This window comes from Myotis brandtii, unplaced genomic scaffold (assembly GCF_000412655.1).
Source record: "Myotis brandtii unplaced genomic scaffold, ASM41265v1 scaffold134, whole genome shotgun sequence".
NCBI lineage: Eukaryota > Metazoa > Chordata > Mammalia > Chiroptera > Vespertilionidae > Myotis > Myotis brandtii.
This window is the reverse complement of record NW_005354756.1, coordinates 1172264-1195309: the sequence shown is the minus strand read 5'-3', so window position 1 is coordinate 1195309 and position 23046 is coordinate 1172264. Positions and strand designations below refer to the sequence as shown.

General features: G+C 45.4%; 1 protein-coding gene across 2 annotated transcripts in view; it reads right to left on the bottom strand.

Annotated features, from left to right (window-relative positions):
* ULK4 (unc-51 like kinase 4) overlaps positions 1 to 23046 on the bottom strand; it is a 290018-nt gene that overhangs the window by 137083 nt on the left and 129889 nt on the right. For both annotated transcript variants that reach the window (XM_014534909.1, XM_005860404.2), the window contains exon 31: positions 14118 to 14166. In XM_014534909.1, coding sequence (XP_014390395.1) covers positions 14118 to 14166 — 49 coding nt within the window. The remainder of the gene's footprint in view (positions 1 to 14117; positions 14167 to 23046) is intronic.

The following is a 23046-nucleotide window of genomic DNA, read 5'->3' as shown; positions in this document are numbered from 1 at the left end:
CAGCAGGAGAAGCCCCTCTGGACACAGATGTGGAAACGATGCCCAGGGAGGCGGGATCTGCCTGGAGACTCCAGCTAAGATTCTTCTCTGCTCTGCCACCCTTTCATGTTAAACCCAATGGCTACATCTTTCCAAATGCATCTTTGAATGAGAAGTTAAATAATGTCAAGCAGTTCTAAACGTTATGACTACACTGAAACACCGCAGTTCTGCACAATCTTAAATACTTATTTGTGGATCCTGGCAAAGATCACTCCAATATGAGTTTTAGCATTAGATTGGCGCCCCCCGTCCCCCTCATTCCCAGAATGTTCACTAATCAACCAAAAAACAATATGTGGATCCTGGCAAAGATCACTCCAATATGAGTTTTAGCGTTAGATTGGCGCCCCCCCCCCCCAAAAAAAACAATATAAAGTTGTGATATAGAGAAAAGCATCCTCGGTCCTGCTTTTCCTCAGCCCCTAACAGAACCCCACAGGCCAGAACCCAGCTGTCACCAGGAAGCCCGACTACAGCACATAGATGTGGGAGCGACGGGGGAGGGTAAGTCTGTAAATTACCGTCCTCTCCACCAAGGGTTTCACAAGAGGAAACAGAACGGACTCTGATGAAGTGAATGGATTGTAGCGAAATTCCCACATGAAAAACAAAAACTCACCAGAGGTTTTAATGGGAAATTGCATAAATGTTAAAACATATACACAATCACAGACACAACGAAAACCTTCACAAAGGAATATGTGAACAACTTGTTATTACTCATGGGAGGAGTCTGCCCGGCTGAGAACCTTCTGTGTTACAAGGGAAAACAGTCCACTATTTTCAAGGTCAACGATGAATAATCTCTCTGCACACAAGTGAATGTCATTCCTTCCACACTCGGCATCGAAGGCCAGCTCGCCAGGCCCACTTAGGTCTGACGAAGAGTCCCAAACCTGTGCCAAGATACCTGCCCTCGGGGAGCTTCCGCCCAGGGGATGGGTGGGGCGGGCGTGGGAAGAGCTGAGGGCAGTGCAGGGTGCTGATCAAGGCCGGTAGTGCGAGGCCTCGAGTGAGACCTGGTGGAGCTGGGAAGGCCAGGAAGGACGCCAGGCAGGAGCTGGGAATGGGGCTGGCAGGAAGCAGCAGCAGGCGTGGAGAGGCCTGGAACCCGAGGAAGAGCACAGGCCCTGGGACCCAGGACCTTGAAGTTGAGAGGAACTGAGCATCACCGTGGCCAGCACGCTGAGGCTCGTTACTCTGAACACCTGCCTAAGATTTTTCCAATCCACACACAGTCTTGGTTAGCAATAATGCCTCGGATATTAATTTATCTTGGATTCAGTGGAGTTAAACACAAACTGAAAATATGCGGTCGTTACAAATCCGGATACCAGGGGTACCATCCCTGCCGCCCTCATGGACAGAGCCACGGGCCTCACTCCCTGCAGCTTCTCTCAGCTCCGCGCTCGCCTCTGATCAGCCTTCATCACCTGACCGCGACACCTTGCTCTCTGCTTCTGCACACAAGTGAATGTGTGGGCCTCTGGGCATGGACTTCAGATGGAACTAAACTCACGGAACTCGACTTCTCTGGAAAGACCAGCACAATCCCTCCAGTTACATCAAACAGCCCACAGTACCCTTTGGGGGTTTTAAGATATAGATTCTTACCTATCCCTACCTATAAAGTTCTACAATGGGTAAAAAGACTAATGCTGATTCTGTTTTGTTTTGTCATATGTTTTTATTAATTTCAGAGAGGAAGGGACAGGGAGAGATACAAACATCAATGAGAGAAAATCATCCATCAGCTGCCTCCTGCACGCCCCCTACTGGGGATCAAGCCCACAACCCAGGCATGTGCCACTGAGCCACACCGGCCAGGCTGATGGCTTTTCTGTACAAATATGACTTAGCTGTTGATAGGCTTGAAGACAAAGGAACAACCAGAGGGATTTTTTAAACCCACAGCGTCTGTGCACCTCAGGGACCTTCATCAGGAAGCCACCGTTTGTTTTCAATTCCAGAATCAAACTTCTTTTGTATGAAAGCTCTCAGGTAATGATACTGATGGTTTTCAAGAGATGGGGTTAGAGAGAGAATACGTGAGACTCTGCATGTGACACACGGATATCAAATAGCAAAAATGAAAGAACAGCACATTATCAGCTATTTTTGTATTTTAACGGGACTCGCAGGCTTCTATGTGCCACCACCGACGCCTCTGAGTGGCGGTGTGGCCAGAAGCCTAAATGAGGTCTCAGAAAAGATAATGGAGCTTTAATGATGGAAATAGTAAGAAAATTAAGTGTAATCATGTTCCATTACGCATACTCTTCGCTCCCATTTCCACTAAATTATTTTATTATGACTTTGCCTCTGTCTATTGAAACAACCTTTTATGGCAATTTGATCTGCAAGCACAAATAAGTCTCATTTATTTCCCTCTATGAAGCCCTATGGGATTAATAAGAAGAGATGGAGCATCTAAAGTTTTACCCATTCTGCACTCAGGGAGCAACCACTCAGAGCGATGAATGCTTTGTTTTCTATTTATATATGTGAGGAAAGCGTTATGGTGTGAGCCGAGTCTCAGTGGACATCAGTGTATCTCCTGCTAGAAACACTGAGAGAGGAAAGGGGAGGGGGAGAAAGACAGAAAAACACTGATCAGTTGCCTCCCCCATGTGCCCCAACTGGGGATGGAAGCCACAACCCAGGTATGTGCCCTGACCAGGAATCGAACCCATGACCTGTCGGTGAACCGGGTGACGCTGTAACCGAGTCCCCCGCTGGGGCTGGCGAGACCACCCTGCACCAGGCAGCTCCTCCACAGCAGCTTCTCTCACTCCTCCTCTCACCTCTGAGCAGCCACAGTCAGTCCATCAGCTTAGGAAACAACTTTAACTAGAAGCATGAGAAGGGCGCCACAACCATCCCCACTCCATGTGCTGGTGGGTCCCGCACTACTGGTCACTTCACCTCCTCAGGCCTTAGCCCTCCTGCTGGCCCTCCTCCTCCCTCCTAGACGGACTTTTCTCATGTTCGCGCTGACCTGTTAGCACTGACCAGAGCTGCTGGGCTGTTTGCGCCCCGCAGGCCTCTCCCATGCAGCCATGCAGGTGTGAGCCCTGAGCCAGCACCGTGGGGAATTCTAATCCATCCGGCAGGGGGTGCACAAGCAGCGGGTGTGCAAACGGAGGCGGGGAGCACTCCAGCAGGGGGCACAGCAGAGGAAGGCTGAAAGGCTGCTCACTCGGCCTCCACAGGGAAGGACACACCCGCCAGAATGCGCGGGCGGGGTTTGAAATACTCCTTCCAAGCATGCTTACTTCTACAAAGTGTCACGAAGAAAAGGCTCTGAAGCTTAACTGCAATCACAACTCACTAATTAAATGAGTCTCTGGGCCAGATCCTGGCGGAGGCTACGAAGAAGTGAAAGCTCACCTTCAGAAAGAATGATACCTATGGGAGGAGGAGGGGGAACATTCTACAACGACCAGACATAAATCCACACCCAATTCCCACTATAAACTTGTATTAAGATCTAAAGAGAAAGAGACAGAAATATTTTAAAGGATAAACTTATAAAATTTTAAATTAGAAATAATAAATTTTAATAAATCTGTAATAATATATTGGCACCCAATAACACAGCAACAACTCTCATAAACCAGGAGAAGTGAGAGAAATACACAGAAACACCCTAACAACAGGGTACTGTAGTCCCCTCCCTCAATCTAAGATAGATTAAAGGAAAAATTACTAAGGACATAAATAAAACATGCTCCATAAGATATACCTTATAGATACAGGTCAAACTCTGAACTCCAGAGAGACTGAGAGAATAATTTTTAATTGTACACAGAGAATTCATGAAAATTCACCACAGTATACAACAAAGAAAACATCAATAAATTCTCCCCAAATAAAACCAAAAATTAATTAAAATACCAAACAAGCTCTTCGTTTTCTTTTCCAATTACAGTTGATGGTCGATATTATTTTAGATTAGTTTTAGGTGTACAGCATAGAGGTCAGCTCTTGGCCACTTTGGCTAGAGGTCCATTTAGAGGTACCATTACATCGAGGTAATTACCTCCATGACAGTAGGTAGACTGGGGTCCATTAAAGATGCATAATGTAGACCCTCCACCAATCACCAAAAAGAAAATACTCAACTGAGCCAAAAGACAACCGGAAAAGACAGAAATAAGAAAGAAGACTAGAAGGCCCAAGAGGAAACTAGTAGTAAGATGGTAGATTTAACTACATTAATAATTACATTTAATGAAAATGCTCTCAACACCTCAAATAGGAGACCAATCTTGTCAGGCTGGAAAAGGCAAGCTCCAGATGCATCTCTCTTCGAGAAAACAACTTGAAATATAAAGGTGACAAGAGTTCAAAGGTAAGAGATGGAAACATGAGCCTCACCAACACAAATCACAGACAGCCGTGGGCGATACTAGCATCAGGCATGACGCCTTCTCCCTGGAAGAAAATGAGCGTGCTCCATCAGAGAAGCCAGGGGTCCACAGAGAAAGAGAAAAAGGATCCACACCTTACTACTCGCGCGTATAAAATTCTAGAAAATGCAAACTAATCCACAGGGGCTGAAAGCAAGCACATAGCTGCCTGGGACTGGCATGGGGGTAGAGAGGGATGCATGACAGACAGGCACAAGGATATCCTGAGGTGGGGCCGGGTGGAGTGGCGATGAATTTGTTCATTATCTTGACTGAATGTGCATATGTGAAAGCTCATCAAGTTATACCTAATAAATATCTGCACCTTACTGTGCATCGATACAGATAAGAGGCCACATACGGAGGTGCAGGGAAGGCATGATAAATACGGTATTTCAAGTCCCCGTAATGACCGCGCACTGTTGGGATGGCTCAGGGATGGGGGGAGGGAGTGTTGGGAAGAGAACAGCTGGCTCTGTACTCACTCCTGGCGACAAAGTTATTTTGGAGCAAAGATTTAGAATTTAATCATGAAATCCTAAGGGCACCGAATAAAAGATAGATTAATATTTAATAACCTTGCTGGGGAGAAGTCCTTTCCTAAGCATAGTGGAAAACACAGAAGCTATCAGCAAAAAAGTTGATAAATGTGCTTCTGATATTAAAAAGCAAACGGCTCAAAATACAAGCCATTAGCAATCTGAAAGACCAGTGAGTGTGGCGAAGCTGCTGCTGTTTGATATCCGGCTGTGTGGGAGATTTCACATTAGTACTCGGGAGAGTAATACTAAAACACAAAAGATGCATATACTTTGGTGTAACAATTCACCTTTCAAACATTTATCCTATCGAAACTTGCACAAATGTGTAGGCATCCTATTCAGAGTTGCTCACCTTAGCAGAAAATTGGGGTTGTGGGGACTTAAAATGTCCATCGATGGGGGCTGGCTAAATAAATTCTGCTAACTCAATAAAATATTGTATGGCCATTAAATAGAATAAATAATACATATGCATATATACACACAATCCCTCCCAGGGGCACTATGAAGTATGATAGGTACAAAGTAGAATAGTGTGGTCCCATTTTTGGGGGGGTGTGGGGGGGAAGATGTGAAAAATAATGAGAATATGTGTACAGCTGTAAGCTGGGTATTATGGAAGCCTTCACATTCTCAGTGAGACATTTCTGTACTGTCTGAACCCTTTACAAGTATGTATTGTTCTTGTTAGCAGAAAAAAACAAACCTAAAAACCCTATGCAATCACTTGCCCTACTGGCTTCTCACACCGTCTTTCTCCAATTTGGTGCCTCTAATAAATCCAAAATCCAATTTCACTCGGCAGAGCTATTTACAAAGCTCTCCTTTTCTCATACATCTGTAAGCTGCTCCTGTGCGTCGGATTTCCCGGCTCCTTCTGAAAAGCCTCCACTGCTCTGGGGAAGCACAGGCCGTCTGCTTCTCCTGGCTCATCCGAGAAAACAAACGCAGAAGAGCATCCAAGGCAAACGCCGCCGATGCTGGCTGCTTTATGCGATTGAAACTAGCAACTTCTTGCTGACATCTCCACTTCCTTAAAAAGTGGGTGTTCTCCACTGTTTTGTTCCTGAGTAACCTTTATGGGAGCCTACCTCACTGAAGCAGCCTGAGAAAAGTAACACTCAGAGGTTGCACACTGAGGATGAGCAATCACTGCTCCCACCCTGGGCTCTCCAGTCCTCCTGTGTCCTACCCAGAGTCCTTCTACCTGTTCCATCTATTAAAGGGCTCCAAACGCACGGGGTTTTGTAGTGAGACTGAGCGAACCCCGATACCCACAGTAGGCCTGTTAGTTTTTAACACAAGCCTGAACCTAAAGGTGGCCAACGACTGGGTGCCCCACAGAGTCCAGAGTCAGAAACTAAATGAACTCGAGTGGTGTCACCAGCCATGGTCAAGATCAGGGGAGCTGCCACCAAACTGCCTTTGGAGCTGTCACACTGGAGCACACTGGCCCTTCCCACCATTTCTCCTTCCAACCCCCATCCGGGGAACGCCTTCCAGGAAGGAGGGGTCTAAATGTAACAACCATGCCTCGCCTCCCTCTAGTCCACTAACAAACTCATAGAAACTGAAAGGCAAAGAGGTGGAGGGCGATGTGCTGGGGCGAACACACAGCATGGTTCCCTCCCTAAGGGAGACTCGGTGTAACTGAGGATGCAAGAGGGGAAGTCACCCACTGCAGCATCCAGGAAGGAGGGGTCTAAATGTAACAACCATGCCTCACCTCCCTCTAGCTCACTAACAAACTCATAGAAACTGAAAGGCAAAAAGCGGGAGGGCGATGTGCTGTGGCGAACACACAGCATGGTTCTCTCCCTAAGGGAGACTCGGGTGTAACTGAGGATGCAAGAGGGGAAGTCACCTACTGCAGCTCTAGCCAACAGCAACATAATGCACACCCTGTATCGTAAATGTTTTGAAAGCTGCAGTGAAAAAGTAAAAACAGATGAAATTGATTCTGATAATACTGCATTTAGTCCCATGTATCCAAACTATGATCATTTTAACACACAGTCAATATAAGAAAACTAGAGGCCCTATGCACGAAATCCGTGCAAGAGTAGGATTTCACAGCCCCAGCTTCATCCGGAAGGTCGTCCGGAAGGTCGTCCAGACAGTTGTACTGCTGTTCAGTCATTTGGTTCATTTGCATATTATGCTTTTATTACTACAGATTAAGCAGCTACTTTACACTCCTTTTGTTCTTGGAAACCCAACACATGTTTGACACAGAGAGCATCTCAGCTTGGACTGGCCATGTTTTAAGTGCTCGTTTTGCTCTATGTGGCTCCTGGCTAACATGCTGAGATGCAGGTCTGCGGGAGAATCGAATCAACAGTGCAGGCAAGGCGTGGGGTGCAGGGCAGGCTCACACAGCCCCCAAGAGTCACAGCCCTTTGAACAGAAACACTGCCTTTTCTTTTAGAAACGTTTTACTTCTTCTAAACTTCATGCAGTGGTTTGGTTCCTCTTGCATCTCCCTCATGCCACCTTTCTGGACCCTGTCTCTCTCTTCACTTGTCTGTAGCTCACACAGGTGCCTGCAACTCACTAGCTGTGCCCTAATTTTACCCTTCCTTCTTCACGAGTCTAATTCTACAATCAAGAACAAAAACCAAGAAGAATAAAAAAGCTTACACTCTTGGGAAGGACATTATTTAATGCCCTGTCACTTATCTACGTCTTTACTTTTTAACTTGGCCGTCTCCTCATCGAGAAGAAGGAATACTGCTTCCCTGAAGCGAAGCCCAGGACCCAGAGCAGAACCAGAAACAAGAATGGTGACGATAAAACTCAGGATTCCACGTGGGAGAAGCCACATGGAGCACACGCCCACTATGTGCCCTGTGACTGGCCAACGGCATCCTACGCTCTGTTTCAGCACTTTTTTTTTTTAGTGGGTACAATATGTGGTTTTTCTCTTAATAAAGTCCATCTTCTTTCAAACTAGTTGGGCTGATTATGCTTTAGCCCAGGTTTACAAATATATTTATTTTACATAGCTTCAGCCCGCTTATTCAGCTAACCAGGAATTAATCATGTTAATAACATGGCATTAAAATCATTTGTTCAGATGTTATATTGGGCAACTTCATTCAATCCAGTATCAATAGATTACACCCTATGACACAAACTACCAAGAATAGATCCATGCAAATCCCAAGAAAACACCTCAAAGCACACATTTAAATGGCAGCATGTATAAGGTCATCCTATATAATAAAAGCCTAATATGCTAAGTGTCGGGTCATCCAGTAGACAGTTCAACCAAAGTGCAATATGCTAATGATATGCTAAAGCTGCTCAACTGCTCACTAAGAAGTGCACTGACCACCAGGTGGCAGAGAGCTGACCAGCTGACCAGTCACTATGACGTGCACTGACCACCAGGGGGCAGATGCTCCGACTGGTAGGTTAGCTTGCCCCTGGGGTCCAGCCCATCAGGACTGGAGCCCTCCCACAGTCCCCCAGCTGGTGGCCAACCTCCCACATCCCTCCCCAGCCTCCATTGTGCACTGGTGGGGTCCCTCACCTGGCCTGTGCCCTCTCGCAATCCAGGACCCCTCGGGGGATGTCAGAGAGCCAGTTTCGACCCGATCCCGCAGGCCAGGCCGAGGGACCCCACTGGTGCACGAATCCGTGCACTGGGCCTCTGGTCTTTGTATAATTGGTTACAGGGCTCTGTTCTGCAATCTACAGAAGCCCTGAACAGGTGCACCGGAAGGTGGAAGAATGATATTTGTCTCCTGCAGCCAGTAAGTACTCCTTGCACAACTTTGAAAGTATCTTCCTAAGTCAAGCATTTTAAAATTTTAATCAAAGCTTGTCTTCCAGTTTAGAAACTCATGCCCCTGTGTGTTGCAGAATCTTATTAAGGGCCTACTGGACACAAACATGCAGATTCATAAACTCATAAGGAACTTGCCATTTTAACACACCCTACGCACCAATCCACATGAGATGCATTGCAACGAGAACAGAGCAAAGTAATTTTAAAGCCTAGACGGGTTAAAAACACTCCTTCAATGTAACGGGACTGCCAGTCTGCACCGCGCTGGTGTCTCCGTGGCTAAATCCTCAGGCTCCATGGGCCCGTAAAGAGACTCTTTCCTAAAGACACAGTTGACCTGGAAGATTTACTGCCGCTTACTTCAACAGCTATCTTCGAGAACTGTTAAAACAATATAATTGTCAAACTAGTGTATTGCAAATCTCATTTTTATTGTTAACATTTGCCACTGAAATTGCTCTTTAATTGTTTGTTTTGGAACAGACACATAAAACATCATGACAGCGATACTTTGGCACATATTGGAAAATCTGCCATGAATAAAGATTTTTCCCCAATGAAATACAGTTTGCCTCTATTACTTGGCATTAAAATGATTTACTGAAATAGGCCAAAACATAAACCGCTGAAATAAAATGAAGAGAGATTACAGTCGCAGCAAAATGCAAAGGCCGATCTATTCAGACGCATAATTGAGACACGTTTAAATGCAACTTTGACTCCTTAGAAAGTGGCCAAAAGGGAAAAAGGATGCCTTCCGTCCTGCTCACCCATCAACTGGACACTCCAAAACCAAACCCTCGGGCACTTGTGAGGACTCACTTCCTCAGGAACCACATGTATTAGGCAGATCCATATACATGGCCGTAGTGTGGACCCTGAAGACTGTAGGAATCCATTCAGCTAATCCACTGTGTGCCACCTGAGCGTCCACTCCCCGCCCAACACAGCTGCTGTATTGCCACAAAAACCCGGTGTTCTCACCCAGGTGGCCCTGCCAGGAAAGCAGCGCCAGCTGCTGTGACAGCCCCTTTTTGTAAGCGATCAGCTACCTGGCTTTCAGGGCTTGGCCTGCCCAGAGCGGGGCACAGCGCAGGATAGAAAACGCTCCACCCTGAGTGTGGTGTTAGCGCTCCTGGGCCCTGGGATCGGACCTCGGAGACCAGCTCTGCCTTTTAGGCTTCCTTCCTCTCAGCCCTTTGGCTGATCTCAAAAGCCTCATTGAAGGAGACCGGCAGGGATCTCCCAGAGTTCAGCTGTCAACCTGTTTCGAGTTTCCAGTGTAACCCAGGACGCCAAGCCTGATTCTCTCCCGGCCTCACCGTGGTGGCCAAGCGGCCACCTCCTCATTGCTCACAGCTCCTGCAGCACCGAGGCTCTGAAGGCTTGTTTGAAGTAGAGGACACTGAGTTTAGAGATCATACGCTATTTGCATGGAACCACCCAGCACAAAGCCCTGCCGGACCTGGGCCCAAATGGCCCCTTATCCTCTCTCTCTCTACTTCCCCGTCGTCTCCGGCCCAGGCACACCAAGCTGGACGCCCCCTCTCCGCATGACACCTCCCTCAAGGCCCCATTCAAAGGTTACTTCTTCTGTGAGACTCCTTTCCCCACACTGAGCAGTGGGTCCCTCCCTCCCCTGGGACCCACAGTGTCTTCTCCCCCCTCCATTAAGTCCCACGCTGCTCCTGACCAATGATGTGCCCACGCCTGGCTCTGTCCCTGCCCCACACACCCAGGGGGCCAGATATTAGGCACCCAGACCAGAGGGCGCACTGCGTTTCCTGAGTTGGCAGTTACAATTGTAGATTACTTTCATCTTTTTAAAAAGATAATAAAGACTACTTTCAATGGGTTATGTATGTAACCAGTGCGATGCATACTGGGAGCTCTTGCTTTTCGCGCACAACCCCAGGAATCTTTTCTTAAAGTTTGTCCGGGGCTATTCTGTGCCCACGGGACATGAGATTCAGAATTCTGCTCTCTTCATCTTCGCTTTCCTCCAGGCCTGCAGGAGAGACACACACGCTGCCTGCAATCCCAGCCCATCAGAGGAGAAAGGCTTGCTTTCTCAATGAAAACCACACCGGGGAGGAGGCACTGCTGGTAAGAGCACAGCATGTGTGGAACTCCAGAAAAGAAGAAAGAAGCTATAAAAGCCTGTAATTGGGCTCCAAGTACATCAAATAGAAGCTGGAAAACAGTTAGGAGCTAAGAGTAAAGAAAAAAAAAATCCAGAGGTCACAGTGGACCACCAGCTGAATGATTCGAATGCTGTTTTGCTTTCTGAGTGGGTGGCTAGAAGACACAAGCAGTAGACAAGCATGCAGGGCCCTGCACGATCTTTTCATTGTGTCTCCTCCTGATCAAATCATTGCTGAAAGCTGCTACCTATATCCAAACCCCACATATGCTCTTGAACTTAGAAACCAAACCTAACTAAAGAATATCCTGTGTCTTCTTGAAACTAGGAATCCAACAGTTGTAAGATGCACCATTATTTTATCAAACAGTAAGAAAAACGCTGCCAATTAAACTACGACATGCTTTTTTATTACCTCAAAGTTTTATTTTATTTTTATGGAAAGAGCTATTTTAGATTTATTCAGACATACAATCTTTTAGCATATCTTTCTTGGGCACATAAAAAGAAAAATAAAGGTAAAATAAATTGGTTAAGGCAATGACAACCAGGTCACCTGGCTGAGAGCAATTGTAAGAAGCCACTGATTTGGAAAGTACATCCCATTTTCAGAAATGCTAAAATCTGGGGGAAAAATTGCACACACCACAGAATCAATAAAATACTATTTTATGCCTAGTTCAGTGACAACATTTAGAAAGGACATGGTAATCGTTTACAGAATAACTGCTACAAAGATATTTCATTGATTAGGAAATGTATTGCTATAGAGGGGAAAAGTTGATATTTTTCTTCGACTCACGAAGGACAAAAGTAGAATAGGGGTTTAATAATGTTCTTCAAGGGCATCTATGTCCTGTCCCCAAAAGCAGTCGTTTCCAAATGTGTTGTTTTTTTTTCTTTACTTTTTTTAGCAGCGGGAGAAGCCTGAGTAGAGAGCTGCTCCAGCTGGAGGAAGAGCATCACCCTGCACGTGCCTGTGAGGTCACGGGGCTCAGGACCAGCTGAAATCCTGGCCTGGAGAGTAGAGGTCACTGTCTACCCACCCCCTCCGATGCCACAACACAAGAACGAGGGTTTAAATCATGCATCATGCCCTAACCAGTTTGGCTCAGTGGATAGAGCGTCGGCCTGCTGACTGAAGGGTCCCAGGTTCGATTCCGGTCAAGGGCATGTACCTTGGTGGCGGGCACATCCCCAGTCGGGGGTGTGCAGGAGGCAGCTGAATCGATGTTTCTCTCTCATCGATGTTTCTAACTCTCTATCCCTCTCCCTTCCTCTCTGTAAAAAATCAATAAAATATATTTTAAAAAAAATAAATCATGCATCACTCAACTAAACATGTACTGTGGCCTGTAAAATGCAAAGCCTTCCTAGGTGCTCATTATGCGGAGATTAATTGAGTATGGAGGGGTTTTGTGAACCTGCAAGAAGAAACTTCCTATGTGCAGACTTCAGACCTTGAGGTGACTGCCAACAGGTAAGAATTTATCATCAGTGACCCAAGGAGCCATATTGACCTTAACAGGGCAGAGGCCCTCCCGCCACAGCAAGGGTGAGTCCCACCCACCCTTAAGGCCCATAGTAGCTCTACAGTCTCTCTGTCTGCAATACGCCTCTCTCTCTTTCTTGTTTTTGTTTTGTTTTGTTTTATTGATTTGAGAGAGAGGAAGGGAGAGGGAGAGAAGAGAAATTCGATTTGTTGTTCCATTCATTTATGCATTCATTGATTGTTTCTTGTGTGTGCCTTGGCCAGAGACTAAGCCCACAACCTTGGTCGACACTCTAACCACCTGGCCAGGGCTAACAACATCTCTTCTCAAATGCAAGACAGATGTGGCTGAGTTTGGACAGCACAGGATCTTGCCACTGTGCCCAAGTGTGTGGCCAAACGCAGCAGCTTACCACCCATTGCTCTCAGAAACGAATCCACCTCCACAACAAACTAGCAAGCGAAAAGCTTTAAAATCCCCACTAGAAAGCTCTTGATCTGCATATGTCTTCACCCCCTTTTCCTCCATATCGTCTCCTAATACTGCTTCTAAAATCCCTTTTTACTATTTGCTTTTATTTTATTGTTTGGGGTGTTTTTTTTTTAATTTTCTCAATTACAGATGACATTCAATATGATTTTGTGTTAGTTCAGGTGGACATCAGTTACACCCTTCTACTATTTGAAGCGATTTCAGTCCCGGCTCTAACCCACCACCACTCCTCCCCACCCAATTCACACAGCTCAGCAGCTCCAACCAGCTCCCCTGAAAGCCAAAGGGATCTGTAGCTAAGAAAAGTACTGTTTTCCCATGGAGCCACAGCAACACACAAACAACTTGCAGATTAATGTCTCAGGAGGAGTGAAGAAAGCTCGTTTTCCATGTGTAGGGTTAGCAGACCATCCCGGTTATTGCTCCGACCACGACCAGGATAGGTTAGGCTGGTCTGTCCCCGCCTTGGCCCCTGGTGCTGTCGGCAGCTCTGGAGGGAAAGTGTTTGGCAAAGGCGGTAACCTGTCGCGCCTCCCCCCCCCCCCCCCCCCCCTTCCCCGTACAGGGAGGCATTTCTTTGGTCAAGGGCACTCCCTTGCTATAAGCACCAACTCTATTTTCACCCTGATTTTCCGATCTGTATTTATTATAAGTAGGGATTTATCAGACGTGAGAAAAGTCAATCTGCATCCCATTTTATTCCGTCCACGTAGAAACCTTAGGTGGAAGGCTTTCCTGAACAGATGGCTTCCAATTAAGTCGCATTCTGTGAAGAAACGGTGTACGGAAGCTAAGCTATTCTACATTCGGAAGGAGATTCTGCCCACAGGCCTAAAACTGTTGATCTGACCCGTGACTACAGAGGGCTTCACATTGAACATCAGAAATTCATACTGAAGAATAGTGATCATTATTCTTCCCTCCCTCCACAAACCAACCTCAGAAAAAGTACTTTCCACATTAGACAACATATGGTTTTCAGTCAAGAGAAGTAAAATCAAAGGACTTTGAAAAGAGGGCAGTGTCCCGATACAATCTCAGAGCGGGACAGAGCTCAGACAAGGAAACTGAGGCCCGATGAGGTGAAGTCAGATCATGAGGGACACACAACAGTCTTCTGGGCAGTTAGGGTTAGCACTCAAATACACAACATGGTCAAAACTTTAAACAGCTTTAAATTTCAGATGCGTATTTCCTTACCAGGATGACTTCGAAAATGAGTGGGATCAGTTTGCTTTCCTCCACAAGTCTGTTAAGAAACAAAAAGATAAACACACATTAGACAGCTCGTGCGTCAACTGCCGCCCTGCCATGCAGCACCGCCGACCCACGTGTTACTGCTTAAATCCTGTGACTGAGAAATCATCTGATTAAACATTACTCATTTTTAATACACTGAACTACAACCATTTAAACACGAGAAATATGAAGCCTCTTTGCAAATGACTATTAGGTTAGCCTTATTGATCCGCAGCAAGCAAAATCTCAAGAGTAATATTTGTAAATGTAAGATTTTATTAAAATTCACAATTATTATGAAGACTATCAAACTGGGCAATGCCAGCCAAATCGCGTAACCCATCATCACTGCGCAGTTAAATTATGAGCCTGCCACACTGTAATCTTTCATATGTGCCTCTTCAGGTATCTTCTCAGCATTAATGATTTAGTGTACAGTGATTTTTAAAAAATCATCTTTAACTTTAAAAAAGGTAGGCACCAATCACCCAATAGAATCTATGCACTTCCCACCATTAAACCTCGTTTAAAAATGTCATCTCCTAGAAGAATTTTTCCATGCAATTGAAGAGAAAATAGCCTTGATTCAAAAGTGACTTCGTCTCTAAATGGTCCTTTAGTCCAAGGATCAGTAAACTTTCTTCTGCAAAGGATGAGACAGTAAATATTTTAGGCTTCGCAGGCCACACGGTCACTGTCATGGAAAAGCAGGCAAAAATAATACAGAAACGGGTAGGCATGGCTGTGTTCCAATGACATTTTATTTACAAAAACGGGCGAGATGCCATGTTTGGCCCACAGCTATAACTTGCTGGTCCTGATTCAGTTTAAAAATCAGATTCCTTCATTTTATTGGAATTTACTCTGTAAGATAAACTGCAGCACTTAAGCATGTTGCCCTCGTAGATACGCGCTGTTTGTCTATTTCACACACTATGCCAGGTGGATGGAAAAGGAATTTATCACCTGGCCTCCCTTGAGCTTGTTTGTCTATGATAATATATTGATTAAAAAAAAAAAAGTCTGTGAGACTAGCCCAAAAAGGATCACAGTGTTTACAAATATGTGTTAAGGGCAAGTGCGATCTAGAGCGAGTTCCAAAGACTGAAGCTTGAGAAAGCCCTATCTTAGTGTCAAGCAAAGGGAACGTGATTATTTCTGTAGGTTCATTAGAGGGGAGGGAGGAGGTTTTGACTACAAACGTTAAATTCATTTACATTCTCTCACTTTCCTGGACAACTGCAGGCTCAGATCTGAGTATGAAGCTTCTTACCCCATGGCAGGGCAGAACGGGACAAGCAGAGACTCAAGACCAAGCACAGCTTCGGGCTGGCACCGTCCCGGTTTTCAGCCTCAGCTTCCTAGCTGTTGACAATCTCTTTTCCTAAATTGGTCTTTTTCATTTTTTTCTAATAACATATACTCTCACTAGACCTGGGCTGACATAGCCAAGCTCCTGCATGTCAGAGTTGCCTAGCAACCAAAGCCAAGGAAGTCACAGGGACAGACACCACTGCTCCTCCACCGGTACCGGGAAGTTACAGGTCCCGCCAGCAGTCACCCCAACATCAGATCCAAGCATCCACTCCCGACACCAGACTTCTCATAACAGTATTTTAAAATACAGCCCCGGCCAGGGTGGCTCAGGTGGTTGAACGTCGTCCCATTCACTGAGAGGTCAACTCTTTGATTCCCGGTCAGGGCACCAGCCTGGATTGCAGACTCGATCCCCAGGAGGAGGTGTGCAAGAGGCAGCCAATAGATGTTTCTCTCTCACTGATGTTTCTCTCTCTCTCTCTCTCCCTCTTCCTTCCTCTCTCTCTCTCTAAATCAATTTTAAAATATTTTTAAATAAAACATATTCTATTATTAACATATTACTACCTTAATTCATTCTTAATCAACAACCTCAATTCATTCTTTAAAATTATAACGCGTACTTCTCCGGATCTCCGCAGGATGAGCAAGCTGACCCGAACCACCTCCGAAATCTCTTTTAACTAAATCCTAACACTCCAGTCCTTACATTCTTCTGAAAACAAGCAACCATAACAACTTTGCTCTTTGATTTGACTAGGGGGCAAATCATTTAGGGCCACATCTGGTAAATAAAAAGGGAACCCACGCTGAATAAAGCTACTTTTCATTAAAAAAAATTTCTATGACATTCTCTGTGATTCATGGACCAACCCCAAATGTAATTCCAAAAGCACGCTAAAGCAAGGGCTGACCGAGAGCGGCTGTAAACACTGGCCATTATACAAGGCACTATTTGTCCAGATGGTGAGACGTGAGCAGAGATGAGCCTACTGGGTATTGACTGGCATCTTCTTAATAAAAAATAATAAAACAGAGCACACCCAAGGGTGTTGCGTTGATATTTTTGTTTCAGTTCTGGGTATACATATAGGGTGGGGCAAAAGTAGGTTTACAGTTGTTTGTAAGGAAAATAAACAATAAGAAATAACAATACAAGAATAAACTCTGTTTTGCATATTCACAACTGTAAACCTACTTTTGCCCCACCCTGTATGTGCACTGGGTAGTGATGGAAAATGCTTTTTTTTTTTTTTAAACCACGAGTTATAGATAAAACATCTGAAATCCACACACTGCAGACTGCTGTGGAAACAAGTCATTTGCCTTCACTACGTTCTGAACATTTGATTTTTAAAACTCGGTCTCCTTACTGGAAGCCTTTCCACTTCTCCCAACGAGCGGCTCCTGCCTGCAGTGCTCAAGCTCAGCTCTGAGCCACGGGCACCCAGCTCTCTCCTCCCCTGACTGGACGCTGGGGGCCGCTCCGGGGTCAGGCCTCTGCAGACAGGGAGGGCCAGGCTCGCCTCTAGAGAAAGCTGACGTGGCCGACTCTCAAGGAGTGACTCCGGCAGCAAGTCTTCCATCGTCACAGCAGCCTGGAGAAGCGTGATGCAAACACCATCTTACTTTAGGGCTCTGTTGCGTTGGCCACCATGTGTTTAAATCAGCAGGATGAGCCTGTTATATCCTAAGTTCGAAAAGAATGAAATGTCTGTGGTTTATGAAGAGCCTGGAGGACGGGAAGTAGAGAGATTTATCTGAAAAAATGCTTAACCCGAAACAAACAAAATAGGGATCTTTTTAAAATGTTCCCTAATCTTAAAAGGACTGTGAAGATATTAACTGCAATACAGCACACGTTTCTTCCTTTATTTAGCCACCTCCGCACTCTGTGTCTAAGTGGCTCCAGAAGAGGACACTGAAATATACAGTCTTCTCAAACGTATTTCCTGGGACTACTTTACTGTGTGGGTTATTTTGTTGTTGTTGTTTGCTTTGTTTTGTTTTGTTTGGTGTGTATGTGGGGGGCTTTTTCTCTTCATTACATCTCCAATAATCCTTCACAGCAGCACTAAATGACTACTGACTGGATATCGGGGAGAAGGTGTGGGGATCTTAAAGGCCATCTTGGAATTCTGCCCACCACAAGTCTGAACTTGCCCTCCACCCCAATTCCATCTTACCCCACCTCCTTTTTTTAAAATCCTCGCAGGAGGGTATGTTTATTGATTTGAGGAAGAGAGGAAGGGAGGGAGAGGAAGCGGAAAGGGAAGGGGGGGGAGGGAGAGAGAGAGACACCCTGACTGGGGACTGACCCGGCAACCTAGGTTTACGCTCTGACAGGGAATCAAACCCGCAACCTTTTGGTGCATGGGACTATGCTCCAACTAACCGAGGCACCTGGCCAGGGACACCCCCTCCTTTTTAAAAAACAATTCATATTAGTTTCTTCAAATTAGCTGCTTCTGGGCAACTATGTAGAAACCCAAAATAGATGCTGGACTTATAAAAAAAAATTCCCCAAAATGCTGTTTTAGGAGATTTAGAGTTTGTATTTGTCCCTAACGGAGCGCTAGATGGAAAACAAAGCTCTTTCATTTCTTATGACTTATATAATTTGCCAGTCTAGTAGACCAACAGTCATTTTTAAATAAAAAAATCTCTAACATCAGCTGAATTTCAAATTATTGGTTCAGTGAATCAGCTTCAAACAGAAATGGTTTCATAATGTTTCGCTATAGCATGATATTATGTCTACCCTGAAAGCAATAATATTGGTAACATTTCTCTTTGAAATGTCTGCCCTTGCCTGCAATGTTGGCTAATTCTCTTGCAGAGAACTGCAGAAGCTTCCCCAGTAAAGGTACAGAGATAAAAAATTATTTTTCACACAAACAAGGAAGGGGGCAGGGTTGAGAGTTTAGCAGCGTTAGCACATAGAATCGTTAGACCTGGCTATTTTACAAAGATCTACAGAATCCTCCTTATGGGCAGGCGTTATACTTCTTCCCTGAGGAAGTTTACACCCCAGTGGGCAAAAAACATATACGATACAAAAATAATCCAAGTTATACAGATGAGGTCTTAGAATTAAGTTAGAAAATGAGGGTCCTCCAGAATGCACCCCCGATGTATGAAAACCTCCCCTTGCCTAAAGTAGCATGAACAAGATATTTCAGTAAGAGAAACTATGGTTGAGTGAAAAGTGTTTTTCCCACAGAAAGGAGATTTTAGACGGAAATAAAAGAATTGCATGTTACATTAGCAACTTTGCAAAATGCTTTTCTACCCATGATCTCGACAGATGCCCAACCAGGCCTGTGGTGATGCATGAAACGAGGCCACAAAACGCTCCTATCACAGAAAGAGTGGCAGGTGAGATGGAAGAGCTGGGCGGCTCATTTACGTCCCTGCCCTCTCCTACCTCCGCCTGCTACAAGGTGTCTGAAAGGCCTGGCTGTCAAGGGCTTTCGGGGAACTGTTCCTGCATGGCACCCACACTCTTGTTATCCAGTGGATTGTGGATTGTCACTAATGTTAATGTCTAGTAAGAACCACCAGCCTGCCCGGCCGGCGTGGCTCAGTGGTTGAGCATCAATCTATGAATAGGAAGTCACAGCTTCGATTCCCAGTCGGGGCACATGCCCAGGTTGCAGGCTTGATCCCCAGGAGGGGGCATGCAGGAGGCAGCCGATCAATGATTCTCTCATCATTGATGTGTCTGTCTGTCTCTCCCTCTCCCTTCCTCTCTGAAATAAATAAAAATATATTTAAAAAAAAAAAAAACACCACCAGGCTGTGTGTGTGTACTTAATGAACTGATGTCTTCCTAATTATAGAAAATAATTATTAAAAATCACAATGATTTTCTATAACTACTTACATAAAATAATTTATATAAAATGTAGAAATACCGAAGCATAAAATATATTTTATAGAGTGTTATGTTTGAAAAAATGGAAAAGCATTATAAGGAAAATACTATAAGAAAATCATTAAGTTTTGACGTAATATTTACTTGTCTTTTTTTTCTATTCACTCTCATTTTTTTTCTCTATTCATATAGGTCACTCTCATCTTTAGCCACCATTTGTGCATGTCCTCCATGTCACTCGGACAGCCTTGCCCTTCAAGGGTCATTTGCTGTCTAATGACCCTTCAAGGTGAAGTCCATTTCCCAAAGCTTACTCTGGGGAGGTTAGCACTCGGTGTCACTCACTAAACCCATGATGGATCTGGGATTAGAACTGGAATCTGCCTAATTTCAGAGCCTGTTAGAGACACAGTGTCAGGAGAGGGGGTGGGAGGAAAAGTTCAGATCATAACACAGACGTTGGGTTTATTAAAAACCTTTCCTATGTCATTACATAGTCATCTCAAATATGAGCCCTTACACCGGCATTAGTTTTCTAGCCTACAATGTTTTTAACTAGTCCTCTTGATGGACCCTTAGTTCTCCATTTTTCATTAGCTCCTTAGAAAGCAAACGAACGTAGTGGTGAAAGGATCACTCCTAACACGCTCAACTCTTCACTGGTCCTAGCTCCGTGCTTCCTTCAGACGCAATAGCACCGCCTGCCTCCCTCCGCGATGGTGAGGCGGGGACATCAGGCTGTGAAGCGGAAGCAGCCCGCACTCTGCGACCCACAGAAAGCCCTCTGTGAAGACACACACTACCTGTCTTTACTATTATTGTCTTAAATGTCTTAATGAACATTCTTGTACATGAATATTTGTGCGTATCTTTTACTATCGTCTTAGGATATATTCAAAGAAGGAGAATCAGCGAATATTTGAGGTTTACTACATACTGAGAGCCTGCTTGTCACCAAAGATGGGCTAATTTATGAAAGTGCACGTTCCACTGGGCTCTCAGCAAGTGCGATTCAAAACCTGACCCATGTGGTGACCGGACACTCGGCTCCGGGTGGTGAGCACACAATGAGGCATGCCGACGTGGTATTTAAAGCTGCACCCCGAAATGTATGGAATGCTGTTAACCAATGTTACCCCCATCGAGTCTATTAAAACAGTGTTTTAACTTTCCTTTGATATTTGTATTATTTTAATGGAACTTTCTTGTATTACTAATAAAGGTGATGCTTTTTCGTGTTTATTGTGAGAAATGGCCTTTTCATTCCTTTGTCCCTGCTCCCTTTGGGCCTATCCTACTTTAGAATGTCAAGATACTTAAAGAAGTCTGTCCCCCAAAGCTGACCACGGTGTGCACTTTGCAAACAGCTGGCTTGTGCTCTATTTGTGACTCCACGCAGAAGGAAGACAAGCACGTGATGGTGCACTCTGAGGGTGCAAGGTGCCCCGGAGCATGACCTCACTGAAGAACCCCGGTTGGCCCGCTTCCCTGCCTGGTTTTCTTCCCTCAGTAACATGTGATGGCAGAGACCGCTAAGTGATAACACATGTTGGCGATGGTAATGGTGTGCCCAGGAAGTCACAGAACATTTGAAACTCAGACCACTGTTTAGTCTGACAGCTCTCGTGCTCTTTAATTATTCGACAAAGGCCCTGTCTGTATAGCAAACACTGCAATATAGTCTGACCAATAGCTGTCTTCACAAAAAATCAGAGGACTTGACATTGAAATGGAGGACCTGGAGAGATGTGAGAAACGAACGGGGAGTCTATGCCTTAGGCCGCATGTTACACTCCATTCTGTTGGGCTTCGCTTCTTCCAGAGTTGACTGACAGTGACAGGTATACGAAAACTGTTTACAGGCAATGCACGACTTTATCAAGAGTAGATAAACAGCAGCGAACGTCTGCAGCACATTGCTGATTCTAAAACGGTACATTACCCTGGTAAACCACCAAAAGAAAGTGCAAACACTGCAACGGAACTGTGATGCTAAAACTTGCCAAATATTATCAAGGGATTGATTCTTTCAGACTTTAGAAGGCACAGATCAAATCAAGAGACTTTATTATGTCTACGGTTAGGATGCCATGAGCTGATGGCTTTGCTGGCTGTAATGCCCAATGTTTAAATGGTCAGGAATTGAAGCCTTGACCTTGACTTCCCATCCTGATAGCCCAGGCTACACCTCCTGCAGTAAAATCACTATGGGACTTGAGCACTGCTGGTTTAACAACGCTTTCACGCCACCTCCACAATGGCCACAGACTTTGTACAACAGTCTCTAGCTCTGTCTAGTGGCCTGGGAAGCTTGGGGCTCTTGACTGTGAAGAGTGAGGAGGACATGGCCAGAGACCTGTGGGCCGCATCCACTGCCCACCCCTCCAGGGCTCTGGCAAGCTTCACTGGGGAAGACATGCAGAGTCACAGGCCCAAACAATGTCTCAAAGTACAGGTCTCAGCAAATAATGAGCAGGTGGTAAAGTATGGCCAGTGGCATGGAAGACCTGAGATTCCACCACCATTCTAGGTACATAGGTAGCAAGGACTGGATGACACCCACTTTAAGCAGGAGTCCAAGCAGAACACATAGGAATGCGCCAATGATATATACAACCCTAACTCATAAAACCCCGCCCCTGCAGCCTGGAGGACCAGCTAGAACCCACCTCTCAGAAGGTTCCCGAGAGAACTGGGGGATCCAAACAAGTGAGTCCATCTGTCCCAAAGAGCTAAACATAAATCATAATTCTGAACATACTTAAATGATTTATTAGGGAAAATGTAGCATTTTCCACAGGAAAATGTCTTAATCATTTTTTAAAAGGCAACTGTAAAAAGAGGAACTTGTTAAAACAATAACCACAATAATCACAATACTTAACCATTTTTACTATCTATTATCTTAAAATAGGAAACAAAGGACAGTAATGAATGACAAGCTCCAAATAGAAATATGGAAATAACAAGGCATTAGTATAGTGCTAGTATCTATCTACCTATATATATGAAAGGCTAATATGCTAAGTGTCCTTCCCACCATCTGACCGGCCGCTATGACATGCACTGACCACCAGGGCAGACGCTCAACACAGGAGCTGCCGTAGTGACTTGGCAGTGGTGGTTCTCGGGTGACGCACCCTGAAACCAGAGAAAAGGGAGCCCGATTCCTCTCAGGGCCATGCCATTCCACCTTTGGCCGTGGGTTATGTTGTTGCTGGGGCACTGTCAGCCCTGAATCTGGTTTACCATACACTTGGGTTTGCGTTCCACACCCTGTACGATAGCAACTTTGCAGAATGCCCTCTCGCACTCCGGGACCCCGCAGGGGATGTTGGAGAGCCAGTTTTGGCCCGATCCCCGAAGGCCAGGCCAAGGGACCCCACCTGCCGGAGGGACTAGGCTCACTCCACAGATGCTTTTCAAGCCATGGTGCCATCCTAGGAGCGGCTGGCAGGGGAGGGGCCGAGGGAGGTTGGCTCCAGGGCATGTCCGGTCCCTCTCACCCAGTCCCGCCCTGCTGGCCACCTTCTAATTAATTTCCTTTCAATGTGCACAAATCCGTGCACCGGGTCACTAATTGTTTCTATAAATATTATAAAAATAGGTAATTTCCAATTACCCAAGTAAGAATTTAATTCACTGCCTTATCACTTTCAAAGTCTTTTCTCACCCCACCCTCAGGTGCCCAGTTTC